We start from the raw sequence: 21,489 nt of genomic DNA on the forward strand, positions 1-21,489 counted from the left end.
ACAAATAAAGAGGGCATGACCATGCACATACATATTATGATGAGTATAGTGAGATTTAATTGGGCATTACGACAAAGTACATAGACCGCCATCCAGCATGCATCTATGCCTAAAAAGTCCACCTTCAGGTTATCATCCGAACCCCCTCCAGTATTAAGTTGCTAACAACAGACAATTGCATTAAGTATTGCGCGTAATGTAATTAGTGACTACATCCTTGAACATAGCACCAATGTTTTATCCCTAGTGGCAACAGCACATCCATAACCTTAGAGGTTCTTGTCACCCCTCCAGATTCACGGAGACATGAACCCACTATCGAGCATAAATACTCCCTCTTGGAGTTACTAGCATCAACTTGGCCAGAGCATCTACTAATAACGGAGAGCATGCAAGATCATAAAGAACACATAGACATAACTTTGATAATCAACATAACAAGTATTCTCTATTCATCGGATCCCAACAAACGCAACATATAGAATTACAGATAGATGATCTTGATCATGTTAGGCAGCTCACAAGATCCAACAATGAAGCACAATGGGGAGAAGACAACCATCTAGCTACTGCTATTGACCCATAGTCCAGGGGTAGACTACTCACACATCACTCCGGAGGCGACCATGGCGGCGTAGAGTCCTCCGGGAGATGAATCCCCTCTCCGGCAGGGTGCCGAAGGCGATCTCCTGGATCCCCCGAGATGGGATCGGCGGCGGCGGCGTCTCTGGAAGGTTTTCCGTATCGTGGCTCTCGGTACTGGGGGTTTCGCGACGGAGGCTTTAAGTAGGCGGAAGGGCAGGTCAGGAGGCAGCACGAGGGCCCCACACCACAGGGCCGCGCGTCCAAGGGGGGGGCCGCGCCGCCCTAGGGTGTGGCCACCTCGTGGCCCCACTTCGTCTCCTCTTCGGACTTCTGGAAGCTTCGTGGCAAAATAGGACCCTGGGCGTTGATTTCGTCCAATTCCGAGAATATTTCGTTACTAGGATTTCTGAAACCAAAAACAGCAGAAAACAAAGAATCGGCACTTCGGCATCTTGTTAATAGGTTAGTTCCAGAAAATGCACGAATATGACATAAAGTGTGCATAAAACATGTAGATAACATCAATAATGTGGCATGGAACATAAGAAATTATCGATACGTTGGAGACGTATCATTATATCAAGTCTATTTTGCTTTTTAGTTCATCATCCCGGTTTTAGTAGTTATCTTTAGTTTGGTTTTGCTTTCATCTAGTAGTTATCAAGTCTCTTATAGTTTTGAAAGCTCCCAGAGCATTATCAGTTTTTCACCGGGAGAAGGACCGTGGGCCAAAGAATCACGCGAGGGGAGCCACAAGGGGGAAAGAGGACATGTGGCATGTCCCCATGTCTGGGTGCACCACCTATGCCCTTTTCTCCCTCGAGCGTCGCCTCGTGCCCCATTTTATACATGTGCCTCCGTTTCTCCCAAAAACCTAAGCCATATTTTTCCCGAGATTTATTGAGGCAGCAGTGGAGGCGAAAGTCCTCTCCTATTACGGGAGAGGGTAGATCCTACCGCACCGGTGCGTCCGGTGAAGGGGAAATCGACACCATCGTCATCACCACTCCTCCTTGATGTAGGGGGAGGCATCTCCATCAACATCTCCATCTCCATCTCCATCAACACCATCATCATCACCATCACCATCTACGAGATCGACTTCATCCCCCTCATAGTTTGTGTTTGATTGAACCCCGAATACTATTTTAAGGGATATTTGCATGATTGTGATTGGTACTTTGTCATTATTTGGTGGAGAGATTATATATTCAGATTGTGTTGTAATCATTATGCCTCTTGTCCATATCATGTTTGACACTTGTGAGTAGTTCCCCACTTTCGTGAGGGCATAGGATTTTCTGGCTATGATTCTATATGATGTGCAATGAGTATTTGATCAAGTTTTTATCTTTTATGTTGTTCTATGATGGTTTTATGCGAATGTCGACTTCATATTCTTCACCTATATGGGCTCATAGGGCTACATTTTAATGTAATGTATTAGTGTTGGAAGGCACGGAGTGACAGGAACCATTTTCCAATACTTTGAGTTGCATTAGAGGGGTTTATGTTGGGGACCAATGATCTAATTGCTATGGTGGGACATTTATGTCTTAATGATTACTATACATTGCACATGATAATGGCTCTATGATCCATTATAAAGGGTGCACTTGCTCATATCTATGGCTGCACCTAATTTATGCTTCTCCCCTAAGGGAATGAAACTTGACAAAATATTTACCATGTTATGTAGAACTATTAATGCTAGTGAATCCATGCTGCTCTTGGGAACACTTGACTCATATAGGCACACACACACACACTTGAGATTGTCCTCTTGCTGCATAGGGGATTAGGCTTTCTCGCATTGAGAGCATTTACGTATTGCTATTTACTTTCTACATTTTATTTCATTGCAAACTATACACCCAAAACACCAAAAATACTGCATTCTTATTATTGTTTACTTGTCAAATCCTTTAACCAATACCTTCAGCTCGTCGTGGGTTCGACAACCTTTCTTATTGAAAATGACTAAAATTGATCTCCTGCACTTGGAAGCCATCAACTGCCTTATTTGTAGTCCCTTGACTAATGTAGTGGGCTTGACACCTCATGACATGCAATTAGTGACTTTGTTGCTTCCTTGTGCCCCCTATATGGTTCAAGTTTCAACCATATAACTTGTTCATCACGCCTTGAGCTCGGTTGTTTACTTGGCTTGCACCACTTGCCCATTATGTTTTATTCTAGATATTTATTTTGACATTGTTGTCAATTACATAGTTATTATTACTTTCACTAAACTTTTCATACTTTTTCATAATTACTAAATATCTTTTGTTGTTATATCCTTAGTTGTTTACCGAAATAATCTTGACTGTTAGTGTCAAGATGCTTTCCATTGCTCTCTTTTCCCCTTTTTTGTTACAGATGAGCTTGACATGATTCCTTTATCTTATTTACTATCATAGTTTTACTTTTCCTATCAGGTTTCCCTGTAATACTTCATGGTTTAGTAAAATTGAATTTTAAATGGTTTTACTTTACTATTGCTGATCATTTGCCAATTGGTCACTCACTTGGTCACCTTGGTTCACTATATTCTTTCTTTGATTTGCTCTTCTTTTCAAAGCATGGATTCTAGGATCATTCCTAAAATCTGCCTGTCAAGCTCATACATTAAAATGCCTCACCATTGTGGTGTTGGCAACGTTTTAATCCTAACATATTTCTCTAGTTTGTTGATGTATCTGCAGGTGATCAAGTTGAGCATCTCCAAGTGAAGATGTAGTGTAGGTTTAGTTTAGGTTCCACTATTTGTAACCAAATTTGTAATGACTTAAATTGTGATCTTATTTTGTTCAAAATCAATGTAAAGACATGGTAATGTCTTGGTTATCAATAAAATGTGCATTTGCTTTACAGAACAACTTCTTTACTTTGATATTTGAGTTATATGATAATTTGAAATCAAATTTGAATGTGATATTCAAATTCTACTTTTGAATTTAAATTAAACTTTGTTTAACTTTTACCCAGGTTTTCCCTTTTCTGCTTAATATCAACAAAGATTATCTCGAATCCAAACAATATTTTGACTTTTGATGACAAAACCCTAATTCATGAGAATCAGTGTCATGATCGCGAGCACTTTGTGTTTTAAAGAAAGCGAAAAAAATTCCCCTAGTTTTTAAAGATGAATGCAGAAATCCTAAATCTACCCTTGTGTCTCCTAGAAACCCGCGGTGTTACAATGATTCATATAGAAAGTTCCCATGATACCATATCAGCCACATGAATAGGCATTGTAGATATAGTGGTATTTCTATTAAAAACGAGGCCGCTCTTTGTGTTCACAATTTTATGTCTTTTTTGCATGATATCTCGATGGCATTTTTCTTTTTTATGCATTCTCGATTTCTATAGAAATCCATGGTAGACAACTTTTTATTTCTTGTGTTTTTTTTTGTTTCAAAATTTGGAGTTTCTACGTCCCGAACTTAGTTAGATATATCATGATGCACCGCATCATGTTCCTGTGTATGAGTAGCCTGACTCGATGACCTGGCATGAACCTAGCCCAAAAATATGGTCTAGGGCATGTTTGGGATTTGCATTGGGCCATTCCTAGGCCTTCATTTGCAGCATAGAAAACAAGTTAGGCCAGACACGGGCTTTCATTTTCAGTCCAAAAAGCCGGTGTGTCCTAAGCACCAGTACATTTCATGACCCAAGTTTTAGATCTAGAAAACTCCTAAACGAGCCACCATATAAAAAGAAGTTGAAACCACATCCTCTCCTTGTAACCCTGTCCTACCAACCCTTACACGCCACCGCACGCCTCCACGTTGCACATCCAGTCGCCGCTTCCTTCTCTCTCCTTGACCGGTGCCTAACCCGAGGTATGACCAAGCGTACCGTATCCTTTTATTGATCACACACTTAATATAGTAGGCGCGATTTTCATAAGTGTACAACTATAAATATTGGCGTATCGTACCGTATCATATCATATATCGTTCACACACTTATTACAAGATATAGTGATCTCAATGTAGGATAGTGCGGCGCCAACATTACTGATACATGACGGTTTATTTTTTTTCCTTTTTATTAGCCGCTCGATGCATGAAAAGTATTTGACGTATGTCGATAGTGTCAACATCGGGAGAGGGCTTACTCTGGGGTAAACTTATGTAGATCCGGTAAGCTTTAGGTCACATCAAATGATCAACTCGTAATAATCACATTTAAAAGTATTGGAAAACCTAGTAAAATTACATGCATACATGTATATCTACAAGTTAAAAATAAATCATCTAAACATCATTCTAAACATAAAAATAAAGAAGACTATAAATAGTGTGGTTTGTGAGCGAATAATATTTCACACTATTGACCGACACAAAATTGTCTCTTTGGTAAATCTGAAGCTGCAATTCTTGTGTATTGTACACTTGTACATAAAATATGGATGTGTGCTGTCATTTTTTTTGAAAACCTTTAGACACATTTTGTATTTTTAACAAAGTCGATCTCACACCCTGCCGCATCGGCAGTGCACGCCCACGAGCGGGGCCCAGCGGTAAGAGAGTAGAATTTCTCCCCTGCAAGTTCCATGCGTGTGCGCAGTGTGCCGCACACACTCCCCGCACTAATCAGCACACGCCATCCCTGTCAAGTTGGCTCCTTCCTTCCATTCTTTTAATTTTTATTTATTGGAGAATGATCTTGCAAGCATCCAGGCTTTACTAAATTTATTTATTTATTAGTAACCTTAATTGCCCGTCCTTTATTGCTGTACTCATTTATGATCTCTGCGCGTGATTACTGCCAGATTGCCACCAACCAGCCGAAAAGAGGAGATAAATCCTTGCAAGGTTTTCCCTCCCCTCTCCATTCCACCAAGATTTTCCCAAGATTGGCAACGTTCCCTGCCTCTCGTGCGCCGCTGCTCTTTCTGACGGGGTTCGCATTCGCGGTCGTATTCGTTCCAGTTTTCGCTGCTACGACTGAAAGAAAGGATTTTCCCTCGGTATGGTTTCGTCTCTGATCCTAGTTCATCTCCGTTCTTGATTTCCCCTCTCCGGAGGCGGAAAAATCCGCGGTCAACATAAGGGGATTTCTCATGTGCTGATCTGATTTGGGGCTGTTTTTTTCTTCATAGGATTCCCCATTCTGGTTCTTTGGTGTTGATGGCCTAGCTATAGTTTGCCGTTGCCGTGTTGCAGACCTCGGCTGTCTACCCCTTTCCGGGCAGACGTTGGGATTTCTGGGAAGCTCCGTCTGTTCGGAGATGGAGGGGAATTTGCCACCAGGAACACTGATGCCCGGAGCCCCTCTCGACATAGAGCCGTCCTTCGAGTCGCGCCAGCAGCCATTTCAGCTCGCCCAGCCCCAGCTCCAGCTCCATCATGGTATGTTACCTTCCCCTGCGATTCCGGTGCAGGATTTCGTTGCTAACGCGGTGAAGATCTCACTGAGCGACGACGAAGACATAGACGATGGCCATGACTACGGCTGGAAGGAGGCCTGCCAGTCCCTGTGGCGCCGGGTGAAGTGGACCAGCGACATGGTCAAGCTGCTCGTGTCCGCCGTGGCGTACATCGATGAGGAGGTCGACATCAACTGTGGCGGCTCAAGCAGCAGGAAGAGGAATCACGCCATGCTGAAGAAGAAGGGAAAGTGGAAGCTGGTTTCCAGGTCGATGAATGAGAGGGGATTCGCCGTGTCGCCGCAGCAGTGCGAGGACAAGTTCAACGACCTCAACAAGAGGTACAAGAGGCTCACTGAAATTCTTGGCCGGGGAACAACCTGCCAGATCGTCGAGAACCCACAACTTCTTGAAGGTGTGAAACTCTCGGGAAAACTCAGGGAAGAAGCTAAGAAGCATCTCAGCTCAAAGCATCTGCATTATGAAGAGATGTGCTCATACCACAACCGCAATCGCCAGTGTCTGCTTGAAGATCCCACCCTTCAGAAGTCACTGCGTTTGGGTCTTAGGAGTCAAGATGATCATGGAAAGAACAACTCATTTGGTTATGATGATAACGATGATTATATGACGTTTTCGGATGATGACTACGAGGAAGATGATGAATTTAATGATGTCATGGAGGCCACTGCTGAATATCATCATCACATAAGTCATGGCACCAAGAAGCTGCGGATTGATCAGGGCGAGACACAGTCTGGGTCACATCTGTCAGAAATCGCTGCTATTGATGTGGACAAAGTTTGCGAGGGATCCGGCACTTCATCTGGTGAGAAGAAACTAGCTCAGGGGATTCAAATTGAGAAACAACGGCTGAAGATAAAAAACGATATGCTTAAAATGGATGAGCGCCATTTCAAGTGGCTGGGGTTCAGCGAGGAGAAGGACAGGGAACTCGCGAAGACGAGGCTGGAACATGAAAAGATGAGGCTGGAGAATGAGCGGCTGGAGCTGGAGCTGAACCTTAAAGAAATAGAGATGGGTATCAAACCAAAGAATATCTAGTTATTGCAGACTGGAAATGATAGAATTAGAACCTAGCAGTGCCGGAAATCATTTGTCTGTTTCAGGTGCTTACAGATTTATATGTAAATTGATCTGTAGCCCCGGATTAAATTTTATCTTAGCCAACTGCATATCGTTTAGGTGAATGACTATTCCAGATGTCAATTGCTTACAATTTGTACCTCCTGACATCTCAATATGATAGTTATATGTCTTTTATCTGTATATTGATATGTGGCCCTGGATTAAATTTTAGATCAGCTAACTGCATATCAATCAACTAAATGACTATATTCCAGATATCAAATGTTCACAATTGGTATTTTTTGACATCTCAAAATGCTTGTATGTCTATGCTGTCATTAGTCTTCTGTTATTTCTCTGATTTGGCTTTTCTTTTGCTGTCGACCTGCAGCATGTTTCTTGTTCTTGTTTGCTACTCTTGTCATTTTTATGGCATCTCATCAGTCCATAGGAGGTCTCCCTGGTCATACCACCACCGGTGTGCTATAACATGTTGAGGGCATTGACTGGACGTGCTTGTGGAGCCCCAACATGGTTTTCAGGTTAATAGGATCTCAGGTTGCAAATTTGTAGACTTCTTCCCTCTTTCTAAATGACGTTTAGGATACCACTTGCATCAACCATCTTACTGTGCACAAGTTGTGCATTTGTTTTATACTAAACCATCAGGCATGAATTCAGTTTGTACCTCTGTGTTTAGATCACGACAAGCATCAAAGTTATTTTGATTCTGATGTGGTGAATATAATCACCGGCTTCTGAGTTGACAAGAACTGAAGGGTTGCTCCGTTCAAAAAAAAAAGAAAAAAGAACTGAAGGGTTGCTCTATTTCCCAGCAAACAAGGATATTGCCATATGGTCCATGGAACCTGGGAAATGTTTCTGGGATGGTAAAACAATGGAGTTGCTGGTGCTGATATGCTTTTCACTGTTGCGATCAAATTGTCTCTGAATGTGTCAACTAGCAAGCCCAGTTTATGTGCACTGGTTTTCAATCTTCATCTCTCCAGTAATTATTCAGATTTTTTTAAAAAAGGTTTGGTTGTTTCCGGTAGTACCTGTTACGCAACAACCGGTGCGTTATGTTATCAAACCGAGGATTGATGCTGCTATGTGACTAACTATACCCCTCTCCAAGAACAAACCTCTGATGGGCAATCATGCGAGGCAGACAGGAGGCTTTCCTGATTACGACCAAATTAACAACGGAACCACCTGTTTTCGTCCAATGATTATCACTTTGACAGAAGGGCCGCTGAATCATTATGCACGAACCTAGTGTGATTAGCATCACAAGGGAAAGGGCGTCAGGAAATTCCGGAGCCTGTCCTGCAGACAGACCAGCACACCGAGTCCAAACCCACCGCAATGACAGTGCAGTGCAGCAGGGCAGGAGTTTGTTATGCAGCAGTGCTCCCCAGGACGTTGACTGGAGTCTCCTTGCATTTGCATATATATCTCGGCCGGCCTCAATGGCAACGCGGCACCTAATTAACCTACCGTGCCACCGGCTATACCGCATACTGCGTGTTCCTGGCTGCCTGCTTCCTCTCTGTTGCCCTCGTTCGTGCTTGCGGTGGTTTCGGCGGCGGCGGAGATGGGAGCTTGTGCGACCAAGCCTGCTGATCTCAAGGTAGAGGGCGACGCGCCTCTTGTTCTGGACGATGCCGCCGAGAAGAAGGCCGGTGTAGTTGAGACCGACCCGGCCGCCGACGGGAGTCGCCGGAGGTCCCTCAGTGAGTTGCTCAAAGAGGTAAACAGCTTAGGTTCTTCTTCCCTCGCTACTTTGGCACGGTAAAGGTCATTAACTTTGCACCATGTATGCAAATGGCATGTTTAGTCAGTCTACTCCTTGCATATTCCATAAACCTGCTTTAGCAGCTGCCTCATCTGTCAGTCTTCACTTACAACTAGTAACAAATTTGGTTTTATATTTCCCAGTACTTCAGTTATGCTCATGTTTGATATATGTATAGCCACATCCCACATGAGAAAATCTAGCTACGTAGAGTGTCAATAAATTTCATAAGTAGCAGAATTTCTAGTACCCCTGCTATCGAGATGACGTATCCTGGAATTTGTGCTGTTTATACCTTCCTGACCCAAGAAGCTCTAATGTATCTGCTCCGTTTGACAGAACGCCGACAGTGACGTAGAGGCTCCAGATGAGGAGGAGAAGAAGGCTGAACCAGCAGCTGCTCCTGCTGACAACACTCGAGCAACAACGGAGCTGCTCACCGTCCAGCCCTCCGTCACAACGACCGAGCAAGACCACACGGGTGAAGAACTGGGAGCAAAGGCTGAGCAGGATCCTCACACGCAAGCACCGGTAGCGGAAGAAGAGAAGCGTGTCGATCCTGATTCGGTTCAGGTTGCTGCTGTTCCTGCTCAAAGTGTTGAAGAAAGCAGTGTGGATCCTGATGCAGCTCAGGTTGCTGCTGATCCTGCTCCAAGTGTTGAAGAGAGCAAGGTCGTCGCTGATGCATCTGTCTGAAATAAATATCTGGGAGAATGTTTGTGCCCTTGAAAGAGGATTCTCGAGATTGACAATGGCATTCTTGTTTATTTGGGCGCCATTTTTTGTTGGGGTGTGTATGCCTGTATGCATGGCTAGGTTGTGCATCACTTGATTTTATTGGCATTCGACTGTTGATGCTGCTTGATTGATTGGACAGTGTACGCTGCAAATCGTTCTCTATATAAGAGGTTTTCTCCGAGTATCTCTAGCAGCTGCGGCGTAAAACAAGGATGCGGTAAACTGGATACATGTTTTGCGGTGTAAAATTTGTCGCGACAGAGTAGATCCCGCATAACTGTATATCCGATTTTGCGGTGTAAACTGGATACATGTATGCAAGATCTGCTCTAGCGATTTTCTTCTTCCATACCGCAAATAGGTTAACTGAACAGTCAGTTAAATCTCCATGCATGTCTCCACTGCAACAATACGAGACAATAACAAACCAGAATACTAAATACCAGTAAGGTGCCTATGCTAGTTTATCTCGAATCAGCTAGCATTGTGCCCGTCGCTCGTTGACATTCTAAATGATGCCTCTCGGTTCGTCACCATTTGCATTATCAAGATCTAACTACTGGTACTCTCTCATCTTTCATGGTGAAGATGGCGGCGGCGCCACATGCGGGAAAAGCGGAACTGATATGTCCCTCATGCCACGCGTGAGATGGGAATGCGATAACTGGGAACCTACCCCTCGATACTCAGTATATACGGGTTCCGGAGGCACGGTTGAAATTTGCTGCAAAAAATTATCCGGATCAGGCCGTTTTGAGATTTCTGGTCTGGATGTTTGTTCGACCAAAAACCACAAAACTGCAGTTATTTTAAGATTCGGCGTGTTTTGCCTAGAGATGCTCCTAAACTGCAAAATCGTGTTTGAAGTGCACCGCAAACCACCTTTGCGGTGTCAAATTTCGTCGTGCAGAACAGACAACGTAAATGAGCATGTTAATTAAAAAAAAAGACTTCGCAGGGGAAATTAACATTCAGTTCATACATTGAGTTTCAACATTGAAATCGGAACAATTGCAGTGCAATATCAGCCCTCAATTCTACAGAAATTGATGCCACGATATCCTAATCTACGAAAATGCGGCTCCGGGATACCTCACTGGAGCCTATTGTCGCAGTAGTGCGGCGTGGGGTGGCTCACTCCTCCTCGTCGAAGTCGGGGTCGACGAAGACATTCCTCCACGTATTCGCCTCCCGGCACCACTCCTCCTCCTTGTCTGCGGCCCGACGAGTGTTCTCCTGGACCAACACGACAACAAAGAGGTGGTGGGCGTCGTCTTCTCCTCATCATCGACATAGTCGCCTGGAGCAAACCCTGGCACCACATCCACCTCCACTTTCACTGGTGGTAGCACGCGCGAGGTTGAGGAGGAGGCGGTGCGGCGTGAGGTCGTCGCGGAGGCGTAGGAGGTGCGACGCAAGCTCGAGGCGAAGCTCGCCTCCTGTCGACTGAACAAGTGCCGCGTCATCATGCCTTACTTGGTGTACCTATATGAGTTGCGGATGCGCACCATGTCAGAGCATATCTTCCGTGCCTCGTCTTGGTTTGAGGACCGACCAGACACCATGGTGATGCGGTGTGGAAGATCTGTGGTGACGGTCGCCTGCGCCGAAATGGAGGTGGACGGTGCCGCGGAGGGGGAGAGGATGTGGACGGACGAGGGTTCGACGGAATATACTTATATACATTGACCGATGCAGCCACAAAACAGGACCGCGTAAAAAATTTACGGGCCGAACCATCTACACGATGGTGTGTCCAAAAATCCACTACAAACGCATACCCCCTTTCTTTATGGACCGATCTGCGTTGTCTGGACTAGAGATGCTTAGAGCAGTCACAACGCTCCACGTTGTACTGTATCTTTTTTTTTTTTGAGAAACACAGTACAAACGCAGACGCTCACATACACGCGCATACACTCTCCCCTATGAACGCACACACGCACACCCCTACCCCTATGAGCACCTCCGGAAGACTGAGCCGGCGGATTGGATCTTGAAATTGACGAAGTCACCACAGGCGCCTCGCTGTCGACGGGAACGTCGCCTCCCACTGAATGAATATTCCGCCTTTATGAGACACACAGATGTCAAACCTGGGGTTTGAACTCTGGTGGGCTGGGGGTACAACCACCCTCCTAACCACCCAACCTCAGGTTGGTTCTCCACGTTGTACTGTATCTAAACCAGCCACATCCTCAAATTATGTCATGACGATGCCATTGGGCTCCTTGGCGTGAGATAGCACAAGATAGGGTGGAGAGAAATAAATGCCTAATAAAAAGAAGAGACGACGCACTGGAGCGAACATATCTATTTCTATTGATGGATGACGTGGAGACCTCTAAGATACGGCTTTATCGTTCTGCATTGGGAGCGCCCTTAGGGCATGAGCAATGGAGGGATAACTTGATACTGCATCATGTCCAAAAAGATAAAAGAAGGAGATGAAGTATCCACCGGACCAAAAATCTCACAACGGAGACCACCACTTACCGGGACCCACCTTCTCTGTCCCCGTGTTCACTTTCTTCACCGCACCGGATGAGTAGCACTGTAGTCTTGCATGTCCAATCCCCTTCTCGTTTTATCCTTTTGTCCCTTCTCTCTCCTCAGCTTTTTCTCTTTCTCACCGGAGGAGGCGGCCTCCTCTGCAAGCGACTCTGACGGTTTGCGGAGCGACTACCGAAGCTGAGTTCTGACATCCGAGCCTAGCTGGCCTGATGGGGCGACATGCTGGGGCTAGGCGTTGGCCATGCCCTTAGGGCATGAACAATGGAGGCAGTTGTCCAACTAGGCTTGGATAAAACTTTTGACATATGCATGCTATGATATGGTTCCATTAATATGTCTTTCTCTCAAAAGCTGATTTGGTTTTTCTTTTCTCTCTCACATTTCCACTCAGTTTTCATTTTATGGCTGAAGAGGCTGCCTCCTGATGAAGAGTCTGCCTCCTTATCCGAACTTAATTTGGAGCACCCGAACCAAAATAAAGCTGCGAGGTAACATCCCTGACGCTATGCATTGGCAATGCTGAAAAGCAGCCCACTCAGGTCCTGTTTGTTTGGGCTTCTACTTCTGCTTTTGCTGCTTTTAGAGGTGTAAAAGCAGAAGCTCAAACAAACACCAAAATTTGAGAAGCGCTGTGAGGAAGCGCTATCGGAAAATGAACTAACCAACCCGCCGCGGGCGAAAGCAGCTCGGGAGGTGCTTCCCAAGCTTTTCCCTGCTTCCCGCACTGCCAATGACTAAAGTGCCCTCTATACTTCAGCATATTAACAGAAAACCTGCCATTCCATATATAAACCGAAGGGTGCCTGTGAAATGGCCACACCCGGACCCGCCCCGACCTGCCCAACCTCATTTTCCTCTCCCCCGGGTCAGGATACGAGGCGCTTTGCCTCGCCACTTCCCACAGGCCCCGCCGTCGGCTCCCGGCCCCGCCGCGCCACCCGCCCCGTCGCCGACTCCCACCCCCGCCGCCGGCTCCGCCCCGCCGCAGGCGCCCGCGCCGCCGGCGCTGCCCCGCCGCCGAAGCTCACGGCCGCCGCGGCCACTGCCCGCCGCCGAGTCCCGCCGTCACCGATTCAACCAGGCGCCCGCGGGTCGATCTCGTCTCCGTCGGCCCCCGGCGACAGGATCTTGATCCGCCGGCAGAAATTCCTGAGAACGGCCGCCGCTGCGCTCACGGGTCGAGCTTGACCTCGCTGGGAACTGCCACCACCTCTGGACGCTGCCTAGAGATTTACTTTCCTGGATCTCTCAAGTGATGCTAGCAATTGTAAAAAATAAGTCTACTTCTGTCTTTGATGCCTCGAATTTGTCCATCTAACTTGGGTGGAGATTTATTGTAAGGTATCACGCTAATATCTGTACATATCTGCTCATAGATGATAATGATCTTGTATATTCAACCAAGCACTCCAAATATATCCGGGTACGAAGGGAGCATTTACATTAACTAGATTTAGATGCACGCATTAGCGCACGATACTGTGAAGGCAAAACATATTTGGTTTGCAAATAATTTAGCTATTTTTGCGCCGTCTCGGTCCTCCTCCAAGCTCGACCTGTTCCTGTCTTTAGTTCATATTGAATATAGACAAGTCTTGTAAAACAGATAAAATTAGTTGATTCGTATCAAATTAGCATTTATACAACTTTTTTATCATTCAGGGGCATTTCAGAGATTTCATTCTTCATAACAGCTACAGCAGCTATTAACAGCATTTCTGCCAAACATCAAATCTCTGCTTCTCACAGCTGCTTCACACAGCTGCTTTTCCATAGCTCAACAGCTGCTTCTCAAAAGCTGCAGCCCAAACAAACAGACCCTCACGCAGTCCCAAGTGGCTTTTTGTAGCGACCCTGGCATTGCTTCGTCATGGCATAATTTGAGGAAGAAGACGTGAATATGCCGCTCGAGTCTAGTCGGTCGGTCTCTAAAAATGAAATCTCTATCTATCATGGGCGTCCATTTGAACTGCAGCTTTTGCGCCCACGTCAGACAGCCCATATTAGTTTGCATTTCACACACACACACACACGAACACCAGAGCAGAGGAATCTGGGCCATCCCGGTCGCAACAACCGGACCCCATCGCGGTTAATCTGTGCATACAATAGCGACCGACTGAAAGTTTCACGTGTTTCTGAATTTATTTGGCGGCGGGTCCTTGGTAGGTGGAGAACGCTCACCGGAAAATGCTACGCGCGTGCTCCTGTCACGTGCAGTACGCAGCCGCACTTAACAGAATGGACCAGGGTCCAGGGGCACGATCGAGCTCATACCACTACTCACGCGCGCATTCGATTTGAGGGAGGCACCGGCCGAATGTTTTGCGTTAGTGCCGATCACCAGCTTGTGACTTCGTCTCGTGAGCGAATTGATTCTATTTATATAGTTTCCCTTCCACATTTCGTTTCCATATTTTTTTTAAAAAATTTACGAATGCGCGTACGGATGTTCAAGGGTACAAAATGCGAAGCGGATGTTGCTGCTAGGCATCGAATGTTACTGGACATATTTATCTTACCTAATATGTTGTTTTTTTAGAAAGAAGTTCAATTTACCCCCCTAAACTTGTCTGAAAGTTCAGCTTACAATCCTCAACTTTATTTTGGTTCAACTTTCAACCCTAAATTCTAAAAACGGTTCAAAATCACACCTTGAATTGTATTAAGCTGGTTTTTCTTGTACTGTGTATGTTGTATGTTGATGAGTTGGTACAGTATATAGGAAGAAAACCTGCTAATTGGCGAGAAAAATCGGTTCAATACATGTTAAAAAAGGGTAGAAGGTCCAATTCCGAACGGTTTATAGAATTCAGGGTTGAAGATTGAACCAAAATAAAGTTAAGGGTTATAATCTGAACTTTGAGACGAGTTTAGGGGGTAAATTGGACTTCTCTTTTTTTTACACATTTTTAACCTGCGAGGAGAGGGTGAGGGCTGATGAGACACCAACGACTCCAGCGACAACACCCTGCTTCACCTACGTGTAACTGCTTCTGTGCAAACGTGATGAACCCGCGTGTAGCCGCCATGGCTCTCCTGCAACATACTAGACCCATGAGCTTCTTCTTGTAGGACAATGCCACCAAGGCACCAACCAGGGAAGTTTAAACACCAGATGGACATATGTTTATTTGAGTACAAACAAATAAATATTCTTTTATTTCATAATAGACTTGGCAACATAGTCTTTCGATCGGCCCTCGGCCACCCTAGGTGTTATATATATGAATCAAGAACGTAAATGTTCTTTGTATTTTTATTTTTTCTCGCGGCCGTGTGCCATCCTAGTTATGCGGAAAGCGCGCGAGTCTAAATTATTGTCATTTGTATCATCTTGATGCTAACATTTGAGTTCAATGAAAAAAATCCCTCATTGAAAAAATCCAACCACTCCCACACCAAAGTATCATTGTTCCTATATATATTTGTGCTAGATTTCTCTTTCTTTTCCTTTTAGGTGGTGAGTGAAAGAAAAGATACAATGTTTTGACGGGTATAGAACAATTTTATCTCGTCAGCCACCTCTCTATCATTGTGACAAATAGATCAAATTTTTGTTCTGAATTTGAATCACCTTCAAGTTTTGAAAAAGACTTCTTATTTACCATATGTTGATCCCCATATGACAAAATCATCAAAGTGAGATGGTTACACGACATGTTTTGAATAATAATGAATTCTAAGTTAGCAGATCTTCTACAAAACTAGGATTATTTGAATCGTTAATATTCCACATTAATTTACACATATGGATTACATGAACATATACTATTTGAATCCTTCACACGGGTGAGCAAACATGCATTCTACTCATTTTATAGTTTTAAGCATCATGAAGTCGAACATCACTCCTACTATTTGCCATTGTAGTACCGACCACACCTGAAACGATCATAAGGTTATTTGATTCAAAACCTGTGGAGTGTACAAATTCAGGAAGTAGCATAAGAGTTTCTCTCGCTCGAGGAATTTCATAAGATTTTTGTTTCGAGGACCTAATTTCTTAGATTTGTTTTGATTCTAATATGCAAATGAAACGACATACCAGACAATAAGGACTCCTCAGTATCCAAATCCTCCAAGAATCATGTTTTAGAGGAAAATTTCCATCCACTCGTAGCTCGTGTTAGATTTGTTTTAAGAAAAGATGATTTAAAAAACCTAAAAAGTTCTCAAGCATTGAAGTACGTGTCACTATAATCCAACATTTTTTCTATCTCTTTGTTTTGAAGACCCAATTACGAAGAGAGAATGCGATTATAATTGTGGAATGAATAGAGAGTCAAGACCGAGCCGTCGATCTTCATGAAGATAGAGTCTTGCTCAGAGTATTAATATAAACCTAGATTACTAGGGTTTAGTTTATTAAATGTTTTAGTTTAGGTTTTACGTTATGTACTAGTTTATATTTAGTTTAAAGTTATACACTGAAATTTTGGCCCATTTGTATAATTATCTTTGATTCAAAATGTTTGCAAAAAGTAAAAAAAAAGGACTTGTCTGTGTTTGAAATGGGTCGCTTGGGTGCATCGGACGAACAAGCCACACACACTTGTAAACCGCTAATCGAAATGTGGAGCGTCCTTGGAGTTGCCCTTAGGTTGGGACAATGAGACATATGAGTTGCGTTCAGCAAATAAGGTCCCTTTTGGATCGAAGGATTTTCAAAGAAAATTTGGATGATCCAATCTATAGGATTGTTTTTCCTAAACAAACCTTTTGTATATATCAAAGAAATGACACCTCTAAAATTTCTATGGACTGCATTTCTACACATCAAACGCATAGAAGTTTCAACATCCGTTGTAACCTTTGTTTATGCTCAGGGGCGGAGCCAGGATTTGGGCATAGGGGGGCGAGCAGCGACGATCACACGTTGTAGTATAATATATCAAGTTTAGACAAGACTTAAATATCAAGTTATTAACAATGTTTGCAAATAGCTAATAGCATTAGTTAACTGGTACATTTTCGCCTATTTTTTTAGAAGTTCAAATATAGCGCTACTATCACCATTCACCACCGAATTGATCTAAATTCCTAGCACTAGGTCAGATTCGAAAGTGAAACAACTTGAGCGAAAAGAGATACAGTATTGTATGCTTTATCTTTGTTTTCCAATTAGCGAATACATAAAATGAAGCAAAAAAAAGGCGAACTAGATCAGATTACCATGTACGGCTGTACATACCTGAATCCTTGACTCATAATCTCGAGCATCCCCACTCGTTTGGGCTCCCCACGCCCAAATCCGGCGAAATTTTCGTCCGGATTGGATGAAGATTTGGCGTGGGAAGCGCCGAAGTTCCAGCCGTCCCCCCGGCAGGAAACCCCCAACCTCGACCATTTGACATATTTCAAACAAATTCAACATAAAATTTAACAAGTTCGGCAAACAAGAGTACGAAAATTGCTGAAACAAATTCGGCGATAATCAGTACAATGTTTAACAAGTGCTGAAACAAATGAAGCACACAATTTCACAATTTTTCAAACAAATTAAGACAGACTAGTTGGCGTCGGCGTTGGCGTTGCCTCGGAGCCTCCATATGTGCTCCACCAGATCATCTTGCAGCAGCTGATGCATTGTAGAGTCTCGAATCTCCTGGCGCATAGCAAAGAAGGCGGCCCATGATGGAGGCACCTGGTGATTAGGCTATGCAAGAGGACCCTCTCTCTCATATGGTGCTTCTTGCTCAGCCAGAGGAACCGGATGCTTTCGCTCATCTTCAATAATCATATTGTGTAGGCACACACAGCAGTTCATCACCTCCCACATCTGATCTTTGGACCAAGTCATAGCGGGAACCTGACGACAAAGAAATCTCTCGGAGGACACCAAATGCTCGCTCGACGTCTTTTCGGCAAGCTTCTTGTTTCTTGACAAACTCGCAAAGTTTGGGGGTGCCAGGGTTGGAGATAGTCTTCACAAATGTTGCCCACTTTGGATAGATACCGTCTGCAAGGTAGTATCCTTTGTTGTAGTGCCGACCATTGATCACATAGTCCACCGGAGGAGCATGACCCTCAACAAGCTTGGAAAAGACCGGGGAGCAGTTTAGGACGTTGATGTCATTGTTGGATCCAGGCATACCAAAGAAAGAGTGCCAAATCCAAAGATCATGGGTAGCCACTGCTTCAAGTATCACAAAGGCGTGCCCTTTTGTGACCCTTGTACATTCCCTGCCACGCAAACGGACAGTTCTTTCATTGCCAATGCATGCAGTCAATACTTCCAAGCATCCCTGGAAAACCCCTAGCTTCATTTGTTGCAAGGATCCTCTGAGTGTCTTCGAAAGTGGGTGATCTCAAGAAATAGTCCCCGAACACTGCTATGACGGCCCTGCAGAACCGGTAGAAACAATCAAGGGCGGTGGACTCCGCCATCCGAAGATAGTCATCTGCAGTATCACCGAGAGCTCCATACGCCAGCATCCTCATAGCCACTGTGCACTTCTGCAGTGACGAAAATCCAACCAAACCAGTGCAATCCGCCTTGCATCCGAAGTAGGGATCAAAGTGGCGGTGGCATACACAATTTGCGAAATAGCTTTCGCTCATCCCGAAACGACGCCGAAAACACTCTCACCGTGCAATAGATTGTCGGCGAAGTAGTCGGCGTACAACATGCGAGATCCCTCCATTCGCTGTCTCGGCTTGCACTTCCGGCGACCTCGTGCCGACCCACCACGTCGACCGCCAGCTTGCCATGTCCACATGCGTACATGCTTGCCAAGCAACCAAGGATCATCATGTGCTTGTCGTCTTGGGCGGCTGCTGCCATCTCTTCTTGCATAAGCTCGACGAACATCTGCTCCTCCTCTTCGTCCGAGTCCATGGCCGGCGAGGCAAATGGACGAACACCTGACGGGCGTGGTTGAGGCAACCCGAGCCGCGAGCGACGAGGAGCAAGCAGGCCGGAAAACAGGCCGGCGGAAGAGCAGCCAGATAGGCCGTCGTCCAAAGACGGCGGAATATAGGCAGGTGGGAAAGGAGGGGCGGCGGATTCTGGGCAACAAGCCGGCGGGGTGGTGTCGGCGGCGAGAGAGATACGAGGGGTGGGGGAGATTTTGAGCGACGTGGCGGTGGGGTTCGTGCGTCGAGTCACCGACAGATCGGGCCCTTCCCCGCTTTTCACTCGTCCGGAGTTCCCGAGCGCTCCCCGGGGGAGGGGGGGCGGGGGTGGCGTGGGCTCGCCGGATGGATGAAGGGCCAAATCTGGACGAAAACGAGGAACCGGGGGCGCGACTGGGCCAAATTACACCGTCCGGATGGAAAAAACGCTCGCCGGGGGCCTCGACGGGGGCACGAGTGGAGATGCTCTTAGTGCGGGCGTAGCCAGCGATATCCGCCGAAGCCGTGGCATTTGCTGCTACCGCTGCCTAGAGACTAGAGACAGCACATCCAATCAAAGGTTGGCGTTTTGTCGCCGCCGCCAGGCGATCCTGCGCAACTGGTAGCAAGATAGATCGATCCGATCGATCTGATCGAGTGGACAGAGTAGAAGATGGGCATCGACCAGGCGCACCACGAGTCCACGATCGTTGGTATACATGGGCTGTTCTGCTTGCTGGGCTTCCGTCCGTGTATGGGCTTAAGTACTGCTAGTTACCTAATTATGTACGTCCAATAGCGCATCCTGCTTATAGATATACAGACATAGAGTACTGGACCTCGCTACCCCCCCCCCCCCCCCCCGCGTCTCCGCCCCTGTTTATGCTCATTCGCGTAGTATCGAGTCGTTGTTCCTGTATTTTCTCCATGTTCTGTACAAGTGTCTATTGCTAACGTTTTCCTCCTGCAATCCTATTAGACTCATGTAACTTTTTCCTATTTCTGTGTTTTGTAATCCGGTGATTCAAAGAAACCCTACAGTACTACTCAACCTTTTTTTCCTAGCACTTCTTTTCCTTTCTCCGCCATGTATGTACCACGCAGTGCTTTACCGTGCGCGCGCATGGCATGGATTGACATGGAGGAAAGCAGCAAGCTTTAAGCCTAGTAGCAGAAAGGAAGACAAAGAAGGTAGCCCCAAACAAAAGGAAGACGAGCTTTGTTTACAGAGGATTAGGGCAGGTATACAGAAAGACAGCGAGAAAGGAAGAAGAAAAAGAAATAAAGCTCCGTCGAATCTGCTAGACTGGCTGCTACTACTCCTAGAGATGAAAGAAGACGAAGATCTAGTCTAGCATAAAGCTCCTAAAGACGCCATGATGGTAATAAGCCCTACCACCACACCAGGTCGAACCAAAGCAGCTCTCCCCACGTCCTGCAAAAGATAGGATCGCTACCAAGTTAACGAGAAAGAAGAAGAAAATCGGAATGCGCACCGCGTGTACCTGCTCAAAGGAAAGTAAAACTGCAAGTAGGAGTAGACGAGTAGTACCTGGCGCTTGACGCCTGGTGCGGGCATTGGCAGGATGGTGGCGGTGTCCCTGACGCCGCGCGGGACCGGCACGGCGGGGCTGCTCTCAATGAACGGGGCGCCGCTCCCGGAGTCCGGCGCCGGCGCGTCGGCCGAGGCTGGCGCACTCGCCGCAGGGGCAGGGCCCGACGACGACGGCGCGAGCGCGGGAGCGTGCGCGTGGCGCCGTACCTCGCCGCCGTGGCCGCGCCTCCAGCGCTCCGTCGGCAGCCTCGGCTTCATGCCGTCGTCGTCGTCGTTGGCGCCGGTCACGGGCGGGGGCGCGGCGAGCGGCGACATCACGGGCGTTGGGTCCGCCACTATGAAGCTCAGTGGCACCTTCTCCTCGCCGTAGCCGCCATGCAGCTGAGCGGCAGCCATTACACATTAACGACGGCGACAATTCAGTCCGACATGTAGCTGGAACTGAGCTCTGCGGACGTACCTTGAATGCTTGCGACGGATGCACGAGCCAGGAGCAGAGCAGCAACGCTAGGAGCAACGAGAAGGAACACTGCACGCTGGACATTGCCGTCCCCAGCTCTTCGTCTGCTCGCTGCTGCCGTTTGTTCACCGCTGGAGATGGAAGCTTGCAAGAAGTAGTGCTAGCCGTAGCGTGAGCGACAGCAAGTGGTGGGAGTAAATAGGGGAGTGACGAGGCACCGCACCGCAGCACAGGGTGGTGGTGCACTGGCCTGGCCTTCAGAGCAGGCAAGTCTAAAAGAGTAGAAAGCCCAAAGCCCAATGGCCACGAGGGCTAACTGTTAAGCAGGTAAAGCCTGTAAGCAAACTTACAAATTGGTAAAGCAGGCAGGTCTAGCTTTTGAGGACCTTTTTGAGTGTGATGATGGGAGCAATGGTTATGCTAATCGGCGCCTAGATTTGCGAGTAAACCTCCGGACATGTGGAATCGGAGCCGGTTTATTAATATGTTAGCTAATTGCGGGCTGTGACAATTGACAAAGGGAAGATGGT

The 21,489-nt window shown here is 46.1% G+C and overlaps 3 protein-coding genes across 4 annotated transcripts; 2 read left to right on the top strand and 1 right to left on the bottom strand.

Annotated features, from left to right (window-relative positions):
- The first annotated feature begins 5,371 nt into the window (after positions 1-5,371).
- Positions 5,372-7,258, top strand: LOC127334561 (uncharacterized). 2 transcript variants are annotated; one of them, XM_051361048.2, is made up of 2 exons: positions 5,372-5,569; positions 5,702-7,258. In XM_051361048.2, the coding sequence occupies exon 2, from the start codon at positions 5,831-5,833 to the stop codon at positions 7,031-7,033; it is 1,203 nt and encodes a 400-aa protein (XP_051217008.2). In that variant the 5' UTR covers positions 5,372-5,569; positions 5,702-5,830; the 3' UTR covers positions 7,034-7,258. The 2 variants fall into 2 exon arrangements, with proteins under 2 accessions (XP_051217008.2, XP_051217010.1); XM_051361050.2 differs by having other exon boundaries at positions 5,766-7,258.
- A 1,276-nt stretch (positions 7,259-8,534) lies between these two features.
- LOC127330383 (uncharacterized) lies at positions 8,535-9,777 on the top strand. Its single transcript, XM_051356614.2, has 2 exons — positions 8,535-8,810; positions 9,195-9,777. Exons 1-2 carry the CDS (start codon positions 8,655-8,657, stop codon positions 9,549-9,551), a joined length of 513 nt encoding a protein of 170 aa, XP_051212574.1. The 5' UTR covers positions 8,535-8,654; the 3' UTR covers positions 9,552-9,777.
- A 10,371-nt stretch (positions 9,778-20,148) lies between these two features.
- Positions 20,149-21,191, bottom strand: LOC127334560 (uncharacterized). The gene is made up of 3 exons (XM_051361047.1): positions 20,960-21,191; positions 20,497-20,880; positions 20,149-20,379 (listed from the first exon to the last, which is right to left on the bottom strand). Exons 1-3 carry the CDS (start codon positions 21,041-21,043, stop codon positions 20,296-20,298), a joined length of 552 nt encoding a protein of 183 aa, XP_051217007.1. The 5' UTR covers positions 21,044-21,191; the 3' UTR covers positions 20,149-20,295.
- Between the last annotated feature and the right edge of the window lie 298 nt (positions 21,192-21,489).

Source organism: Lolium perenne, chromosome 6, assembly GCF_019359855.2.
Source record: "Lolium perenne isolate Kyuss_39 chromosome 6, Kyuss_2.0, whole genome shotgun sequence".
NCBI lineage: Eukaryota > Viridiplantae > Streptophyta > Magnoliopsida > Poales > Poaceae > Lolium > Lolium perenne.